Source organism: Giraffa tippelskirchi, chromosome 5, assembly GCF_054371585.1.
Source record: "Giraffa tippelskirchi isolate mGirTip1 chromosome 5, T2T-mGirTip1v1.2.pri, whole genome shotgun sequence".
Taxonomy (NCBI): Eukaryota; Metazoa; Chordata; class Mammalia; order Artiodactyla; family Giraffidae; genus Giraffa; species Giraffa tippelskirchi.
Window position 1 is genome coordinate 32280993 of NC_137279.1, and position 9283 is coordinate 32290275.

The 9283-nt window shown below is 47.0% G+C and overlaps 1 protein-coding gene across 2 annotated transcripts; it reads right to left on the bottom strand.

The window, feature by feature from the left end:
* Nucleotides 1–720: 720 nt before the first annotated feature.
* On the bottom strand, nucleotides 721–8009 carry RPL22 (ribosomal protein L22). 2 transcript variants are annotated; one of them, XM_081490326.1, is made up of 4 exons: nucleotides 7974–8009; nucleotides 6044–6148; nucleotides 3695–3819; nucleotides 721–918 (listed from the first exon to the last, which is right to left on the bottom strand). In XM_081490326.1, exons 1-4 carry the CDS (start codon nucleotides 7983–7985, stop codon nucleotides 774–776), a joined length of 387 nt encoding a protein of 128 aa, XP_081346452.1. In that variant the 5' UTR covers nucleotides 7986–8009; the 3' UTR covers nucleotides 721–773. The 2 variants fall into 2 exon arrangements, with proteins under 2 accessions (XP_081346452.1, XP_081346451.1); XM_081490325.1 differs by having other exon boundaries at nucleotides 7322–8009.
* Nucleotides 8010–9283: the final 1274 nt, after the last annotated feature.

Below are 9283 nucleotides of genomic sequence, written 5' to 3' on the forward strand. Positions count from 1 at the left end.
GAACACTGCCTTCAGCTTAGTCTGTAGAGTGACATGAAGTCCAGCTGCGGCCTAAACAGCGTGAAGTGAGTATTCCCTGGGCATCTGGATACTTCTCTTCAGCCTGAGTTGTCTCCCAGCCTCTCTCCTTCACACCCAATCCCAAGACTCCAGAGCTCTGGGCATCGAAGAATTCCGATCCCAACCCAGGTCACGATCCCACAGATCCTCACCCCCTTCTGGAAGCTCCACTACTACTCATCTACAGCTCCCCCTGCTGGGGGTCAGAGTTACAGTTTGCTGCAAAGACTTGCAGAAACATTTATTTTACAAATTCCTGTGGTATGGACCTTTCCTTAATCCAACACCTGGGACTTTTTCCCAAAAGAAGACAACCTCAGAAGCGGGTCCCTGGTTCTGCCTGCACTGAATCAGGAGTTGCCAGGTTTGTATTCCTCAGTCTTTGAGAGGTGGAACTGGAAATGGAACTGACTCATCCTTTTTGTGTAAAATAGTAACTGACTCACCTCCAATCCCCACGCCTCCACCTGCTCAGTGTCACACAACAGTCAGTTCCCTCGAAGGAGCCTTAGCTCTGTTTCGCTATTTCTACCACAAGAATTGAAATCTTTAAGCAGAAAAAAAGTTTAATAACAAGTGAGAGGCAGCCCACATGAAGCCCTTTTACTAGATTTCCAATTTTGTTCAGTCCACACTGCAGAGATACAAGGAAAACCACCATTTCGGTTGATAAATTTTATTTAAGAACTTATACAAATACTCCAGATTGAGTTTTAATCCTCATCTTCCTCCTCTTCTTCATCTTGATTAATCTGGAAGTAACGCAATTCGTAACTTTCTTTGCTGTTAGCGACTACGCGTAACCAATCTCGTAGATTATTCTTCTTCAAATATTTTTTGGTAAGATATTTCAAATACCTGCAGAGAAAGAACACTTGAGAACTCCACTAGACACAAGACCTTCTTATATTCTGAAACACTGTAACTTTTATGAAACCTGTGCATTCAAACTCACTACAATTCAAGGTATTTCCCCATGGTTCAAAAAATGGCAGTTGGGAAATATACCTAGCCACTGTTCTGATGAGAATAAACATCAGCCACATTTCTAACTAATCTGGCCATAAAAATGAGAACAGATTAAGAAGATGTGACCGCTGTCCATGAAACAAGAGCCATCACCTATAAAATAGTTTGTAGTGACCACTGGGGAAAGAGATCAAGGTGGTCACTTGGAAGTTAAGCACACAATCTTAATACCTTTTATTGAGAAATTGCTGGGTTTCTAACAAGCTCCAAGTACTTCACCTCATTGACTAAAACCTCCTTTTGAGGTTGCTGGTTCCTGGGACCGCAGCTCAGGGCCCTGTCACATTCTCACTCCCACTTCGAGATGCCCGTCTCCCACCCCCACCTTAACTGCCCTGACTCGAGCTGTGCACTCAGAGCACCTGGCCTCCTTAGTCCACTCGCCCAGTGGCCACCTGAGCCTGCGTGAGCTAAGCCTCACCCCAAACACTGCTGTCAGGAAACGGTTCACCTAAAGGCAGCAATGGCTCTTGTGCTCAACACAAAGCCCACAATCCTGCTCTCTCATCCATCTGCTTATGAGGCCCTAGGGTTTATCTATTCTGGCATCTTCCCAGAACTGTAAAGAGGGAACAGAATGCTCAGCAAACCCATCACTGGGCAAGTTAGTCTTTCTAGACCTCAGTGTCAGTCACCCTCTATAAAACAGGACTCAAGATACTCACCATCTCTTCAGACTGGTACAAGGACTAAATGAGATGCACTGGCAAACTCTGGCACTTTAGATGGGACCAAGGGTTAACAAACCGAGAAACCCGACACCTCCAGGAAACGAACACTGTTCCACTGTGTTACTTACGCCAACCAAGCAATCTTCACAAAGATGTGAAGATCTCAGTTCAATTCTACCCACTTTTCCCTACATAAAAATAAAACAATTTGGTCGTTTCACCTACAAAGTATTCTCTTTTATTTCCACTTACTATTTCTACTATATCATATCCAGGTAAGGTGGGTTAATTCAAAAGTTTAGGTGGCTTGAGTGTTTTCATAATAGAATACGGGGGGAAGCTAGGTTAAAACACAGAAGTTCAGAGATAAGTGAGAAATGTTCCACTGGTCCCTGGTGGTCCAGTGGTTAAGACTCCGAGCTTCCACTGCAGGGGCACACGTTTGATCCCTGGTCAAGAACTAGATCCCACATGCCGCTCAGTGGGATCTAGAATGTTCTAGGTTAGAAGTCCCTTGAATGTTTCAAGAAAACATAGTTCTAACAGATCAGGTTCTTTTCCTTCCCTACTTGGCAAACAAGAGAAAATCTGTGAAAACTGAAGTGACACGTGTTAAGAGACATTCTCACACTAGGTTAGGAGATTTGGAAACAGACCATAGGACTGCAGGCTCTTCCCCAAGAGCTCAGTGGAGCCTGGTGGGGCAGGTGTTAAGTACACCTTGGAGGCCCTTTGGTTACCCCTTCTCTCACGCCATCTAACTGCCTTCTGCACACGTAAAATAACTCAGCCAGGCAGAAGGGGTGTAGTTCAGGGACTTCTCTGGCAGGCCAGTGGTTAGAACGCCATGCTTCCACTGCTGGGGGCCTAGGTTCAATTCCTGATCAGGGGACTAAGATTCCACAAGTCATACAGCCAGAAAAAAAAGGAGTAGTTCACTTAGCTTTAAAGTCATCTCTTTTTAATTTTGTTTTTTTAACACTAAAAACATTTTGTTTCGGGATAGTCAACTAACAATGTTGTGATAGTTTCAGGTGAATAGTGAAGGGACCCAGCCATTTGCTGATTGATTTAGTTAAAAACATAAGCAAAGGGGAATTCCCTGGTGGTCCAGTGGTTAGGACACAGCACTTTCACTGCCAAGGGTAAGGGTTCAATCCCTGGTCTGGGAACTAAGATCTTGCCAACCACGTGGCATGGACAAAATAAACAAATAAATGGGCCTACAGGAATTAAATGAGGTGGCTTCAGTCTAAACTGAGACTTCTGATCCCTCATCTAATTATGGTAGCATTTACAGGAAAAAAAAGCCTAGTGTTGCTGCAGTCCACAGGGTCAAAAAGAGTTGGATATGACTTAGCAACTGAACAAATGGGGGAAAAAAAAAATTAAAAATAAAAAGGAAAGCTCTTCAAAGTGATATAGAGGCAAAGGAAGTAATATGCTCACTTTTAAGAATACAGTCTAAGCAAGTCTGAGCATCTTTACTGCTGGAAATCCTTTAGCCCAGAGGTCCCCAATCCCCAGGCCGTGAGACTCGTCTGGTCCGAAGCCTGACAGGAAGTGGGCCACAGAGCAGGATGTGAGCAGCAGGCCAGACAGCAAAGCTCCCCATGGCTCGTATTACTGCCAGAACCATTCCCCCCACCATGGAAAAACTGTCTTCCAGAAAACTGGTCCCTGGTGCCAAAAAGTTTGGGGACCACTGCTTTAGGCTGCGAAAAACAAAACTGCAGAAAACTACCAAGAGGTGAATACTTTTAACTACCACAGTAACATTCGTTCATTCACCACCCCTCACACTGGACACTGCTCCAGAAGTTAACAGAGGCAACCACAAAGCAAATGACTCTGCGGGGAGCAACCTCCCTGGCTAGGGTGGGTGGGAACCTTAGCTCGAGGACACAGACAAGTAACGCCTCTCCTTCCCATACCTTTTGGAAAAGGGCACCTCGGAAGTTACAGTAATCTTGCTCTTGCTTCTTTCGATTGTTACAACACCGCCGCCCAGGTTGCCAGCTTTTCCATTCACCTTGATCCTCTCCTGAAGAAACTGCTCCTGTAGAAATCGTCAAATGGACCAGTTAGTGAGGAGACTAGTTCACCCACGTCACCAGCAAAACACTTTTTAATTTTCTTTAATTTCTCTTCTTCTGGTAAAGAATCCACCTGCAATGTGGGAGACCTGGGTTCAATCCCTGGGTTGGGAAGATCCCCTGGAGAAGGGAAAGACTACCCACTCCAGTATTCTGGCCTGGAGAATTCCATGGACTGTATAATCCATGGGGTTACAAAGAGTTGAACATGACTGAGCAACTTTCACACACTACTTTTTTTAAATTTTTTGGCCATGCCACATGGCATGTGGGATCTTAGTTCTCTGACCAGGGATCAAACCCACAACCCCTGCATTGGAAGCATAAAGCCTTAACCACTGGACCATCGGGAAAGTCCCAAAATATTTTTTTATACTCCTATCTCTAAGCATATAACTGGTTATATGTTCAGTCTTAAAAATAAAATAAAATAAAATATTTAATTGAAGGCTCTGACTCTTGGGTCAAGGGTAAACAGTAGATAGGAAACCTAGGCCCAAATTTACAACTGTAGATATAGGCAACCAAAATGGCAAGCAGCCTGCGGACCTAAGACATGTAAAGCACTGTCCTCAGTGTGATCAGAAAAAATAAATCTTCAACCAAGCAGAAGAACAAAAACATACAGCAACCAGGGCAATTACAGATCTATTTGCTGAGGGGCCATGTGCACCAGCACTGAATAGCAGGAGGGACACTGGCCCAGAAGCCCAGAGATGGGACTCTGGGAAAATCCCAGTGGAAGCCTGGGCTGGTCATTCACCTCTTAGACCAAAAAGGAGGACTTTTATGGTTTTCTTGATATTGCAATGACAGGAAGGCCCTTCAGCTCCCATCCCGACAGTCCTCTATTTAAAAACTCCAATCTGGGGGACTTTCCTGCTGGTACAGTAATTAGGACTCTGAGCTTCCATTGTAGGTAACATGGATTCAATCCCTGGTCAGGAAGCTAAGATCCCAAATGCTGCACAGCACAGACCCCACTCCCCCACCAAAAAACACCAATACACAATATGTTCACTGTTGACAGGAGAAGGTGTGATAAGGTCAGAAATCTTGATTTTTGTGTCTTAGACTCATAAACAACTCCTGTTTTCTATCCTAAGGAGGCACCTAAAAGACAGTTACATATACATATTGAGAGACGGTGGAGGGAATAATGCCAGAACAGGGCCATCAGACACAATGTGGAAGAAGCTACAAGTTAGGAGGGATAAGAGGCCATGGAGAAAAGCAAGAAGACAGAATGAACACGGAGCCACGGAGGGACCTTCTGCAGGCCAGGCCAGGGCCACAGCAGGCATCGGCAAGAGGGCAGTCAACTACAGGCTACCCAGACACCACACTTTGTAAGTTGTGGCCATAGGCCAGCTGCTAATATTTTTTATTTAAAAATTATTCTTGTTGTAAGGATATTAATCTTGGCAATAGTTGACCTCTGGAGACTGAAGAGAAAATGTCAACTTAGGGCTCTGCACAACAGTATGTCTGAACTCCCCCAAGCTTTGCTTGGCTATGGAGAGGAAAAGCATAAAAATGCCAAAACCAAGTTGCAGATTCCAAAATGTGGCAATTAGGTTAATTTTTCTAGATTTAGATGAAATAGAGGAGTATTGGGGTATGGGGCCAACATGAGGGCAAAAAAATCAGTACAGAGCAAGGTCTGAAAAAAACCAAGCTACAATTACAAATCAGCAAGCAGGATATTTTAGCATGAATACTGAAGCTCTGATGCTTAATACAACAGAAAGCTCCAGTAGATGCTGTCCTCTATCCAAGGCCCCAGAACCAAGCATCAGGCCCAGGGCACAGGCAGCCCTTGGGCCTAGGTCAGTGTCAGGGCCAAGCTTACACCTAAACACACCTAAGTGCAGAGGAGATGCTGGATCCAAGGAAGCTCACCTGTTTCCTGATAAATTTTAAGTAAAATCTTTTTGGAAACTGACAAAGAAAATGTGGCCCTCTGGCAGTGACTTGCTCCAGTGCATCTCCTTTACTCTTCACCACTGTCACACCCCCGAGAAAGCAAGGCTTAGAACCAGAACCAGACAGAGATCCAGAGTCGAACCCAACAGCAAGAACTGCAGAGCAGCCTGAGCCTGCAAACAAACAGGCTCCAGTATGTCTTCTCAGCAATATCCGAAAGCATTCGCTACTGTCCAGGGTGGCATCATGGGGGTAACTTACAAAATTGGCGGCATCCATGATTCCATCTTCTACAGGATGGGTACAGTCCAGAGTGAACTTTAGGACTTGCTTCTTTTTTTTGCCCCCTTTTGCCACAAGCTTTTTCTAAGAAAAGGATACAAATGATAACGGAGATAAAGGCATAGCCAATCAAAAACAAAAAAATTAACAGAAGTGGAAAGATCAGAGTTGTACAAGTACACACAAATGCAAAAACCATGGGATTCTGTTCCCCTGCAAGGGCGCCAAGGGTGGAGGATGGATAATACTCAAGATGCTGCTCTGGGGCCATGCCCTCTCGAAGATGAAACTCATTACAGCACTCTTTTCCTATTTACACTTTCCAGCATCCCTAGTTTCTAGGGGAATAATGGAAGGTCCGTTAGCTTAAGAACTACAATAAAAAAACGTTTCCTTTTATTCACCCTAAAATTTCCAAAATAAAGAAATACTCACTTGTTTTCTTCCAGGATTAAGGCACAGGCATGAAAATGCCTTGTATACCTAGAACAATTTTAATCTGAATTGAATACATGTCCTAACTTTTCTGACTCAGGAGCCAATCCAGTTTATCCATCTGTTTTTTCCCTTCGTCCTGTCTCATCTTTCTCAGGACAGTGACCAGAACCACACATCCTAGTAGCCCATCTAACCCCAAATGGAACAAGAGTCTAGCTAAAGGTTCTAATTACAACAAGACTGTTGACAATTTCTGGCCTTTTGACTGCTTAATTTCTGAATGAGCACTTTCAAACCACCAGCTTAGTTACACGGTTATAGCTCCTTCATTCTCACAAAGATCCTTATATAAATCTTCTCCCTCTACAAATTCCAACTCCAATTAAAAAAAAAAAAGCACTTGGACAACATACTTCCCTGTACTTGCATTTTAAAAAGCCATTCAGAATCTAAAAAGACCTTTCCAAGAACATATTTCACATCCTTTCCTGTCTCAAAGAACTTCACGTAAAACTTGTATTAACTGGATGACTTTTTCAAACACATAGGCTTCGACAAAAGTCACTCATTCTTTTCCTTCCTAACATGTCTTCCTAGTAACAATCAAAGGGGCTGCTTTAAGCCCCGGAAACACACAATCAGCAAGCAGAAGACCTGCCGGCAGGATATGGGCTCCATACCCGCCACATCATGGTTTTAAATAAAAAACATACAAACGCCTAGAAGCATTAAAGGCCCACCCAGGCAAAAAGCTGGAGATGAGCCCAAACTGTTAACAAAGGTGTCCCAACAAAGGGTAGGGAAACGTTCTCCAATAACCTGGGAGGAGATCATCTGCAGCCAGTGACATGAGGGCGCCACACGGCCCAGGCTCAGCCTGGCCAACACAGAAGCGAACTGGGCCCTCGCCGGGCACCAGAAAGGGTCTGCAGAGCTGCGCCCTGAAGATCTAACTTCCTCCGGAGACGCGAAAGAGTCCTCTAGCCCAGGCCTCCTGGTGAAAACTGGCCAGCGAGGCCTCCTTTCGTGGACCCTGCCACTGATCCCTTGAGTCCCGGAAAGGCTTTCCGGTTGCGCACGGTCCCCGAGGGTGGTAGGTCCCCTCATTCCCCTCCCTCCGCCCAGGTAACCGGGCCCAGGCCTCGGCTGCCTTAGGCCGGCTCCAAGGATCGCTGACCAGCCCAAGCTGCAGTCTCAGTCCCCCAGCTCCCTGCTGACCACAGGCAGGAGCCCAAGCCCGAGGCGCAGCTTCCGAAAGCCCCAAATCTCCCCCCTCACGCCTCGGGCCGCGGCCTCCTCCGCCCACAACGTGCGGGGATCGGCGGCCACCCTGGCTCACTCCGGCCGCCTTGCTAGCCAGGCCCCGGTAGGACGATGCTGAGCGCCCTCCGCCAAGAGCCAGGTAGAGGCCGGGCCGGTGAAGCCCACGTGCCTCCCCTAGAGCCGAGGCCTCACGCGGAGCCATACTAACCACGGGCGCCATGGCGGCAGCGGAGGCAGAAAGGGAGGTGAGCGAACTACGCAGACGCAAAGAGGCCACAGTGCGCAGAGCACGCAGGGCTCAGGCCGTACTAACCTCTCTGCCACGCCCCTCTGTAGCCACAGTCTCGCCCCGTTCTATACGCTCGGGGAGCGATTGTTTTTACCTGAATGCAAAAACCCAACGTCTCACGCCCCTCCCACCTAGGATTGTAGTGGGAGGGAGGAAGCCGAGTAGTCTGTCCCACTGCGAAGGATCGGAGGGGGGAGCCTGACTAGACGAGTCCGAAGAGAAATGAAGGGGTTCGCTCTACTTTTGACAGTCCTTTAAAAAATGAATAAGGAGATTCAATAAACCGTCAATAACCAGGTAGCGGGATGGGAATCGAACCCACTGACTTGAGGAGGTGAGGTCTAATTTGGGGTCCTAATGTCCGACAGCACTTGGCTTCTTCCTACCCAAAGTCCCAGCCAGGGAGCGGGTGCCCAGGGGCTGCCTCCCGGTGCTAGCCCTCTTGGCTGCAGTCAGGTACACTCTCCGTCACTTCAGACTCAAGCTGCCCATCCTCGGATCATCCTAGCTTTCCAGCTCATCTCTTCTGGTGCGTACTAAGCCGCTTCAGTCGTGTCCGACTCTTTGAGACCCTATGGACTGTAGCCCGGCAGGCTCCTCTGTCCGTGAGATTCTCCATGCAAGAATACTGGAGTGGGCTGCCATGTCCTTGTTCAGGGGACCTTCCCGCCCAGGGCAACCTGAGTCTCTTAGGTCTCCCTCACTGGCAGGCAGGTTCTTTATCACTAGCGCCATCTGGGAAGTCCCTCATCCCTTCTAGTTTCCCAGCTTCAAAAATTCGTCTGCTAGCGCTCCCCATACTGGCATACATACAGGAATCACCTGGGAATCTCGTTCCAGATTCCAAATCAGTGGGTCTCATTGGCCTGAGATTCTGCGTTTCATGAGAGCTCCTAGGAGATGCTGCTGCTGGTGGTCCACGGACCAAAGTTGAGTAGCAAGGGTGTCTTCATCCCCAGACCTACCGTTCCATGCACTGGACTACTTTCAGTCCCTCATGTCCTTGCTGTTAGGGGAAACACTGACTGGAACCGCCCACTTTAGCCAGGCATCATAGTAATTATTTGCGTGATTTATTTTATGAGAGGACGTCCTGGTAAAAACACAAAACTAACAAGCCACCACCAACCGGAAGAATCCACGTGTCCTACCAACCTCCCAGAATCCTCCTTGCTGGAATCCATCTTGGCTGAGTGATGCGTGTGCCACCAGGAAGGACCCTCAATCAG

Bases quoted from the DNA above. Each gene is read 5' to 3' on its own strand.
- RPL22 (XM_081490325.1), bottom strand. From the start codon at position 7,609: ATGAGGGGACCTACCACCCTCGGGGACCGTGCGCAACCGGAAAGCCTT. The intron at 3,820-6,043 runs GTAAGTTACCCC...CGATTTCTACAG, and splicing joins TCATGGATGCCGCCAATTTT to GAGCAGTTTCTTCAGGAGAG. The intron at 919-3,694 runs GTATGGGAAGGA...CTTTCTCTGCAG, and splicing joins GAGGTGCCCTTTTCCAAAAG to GTATTTGAAATATCTTACCA.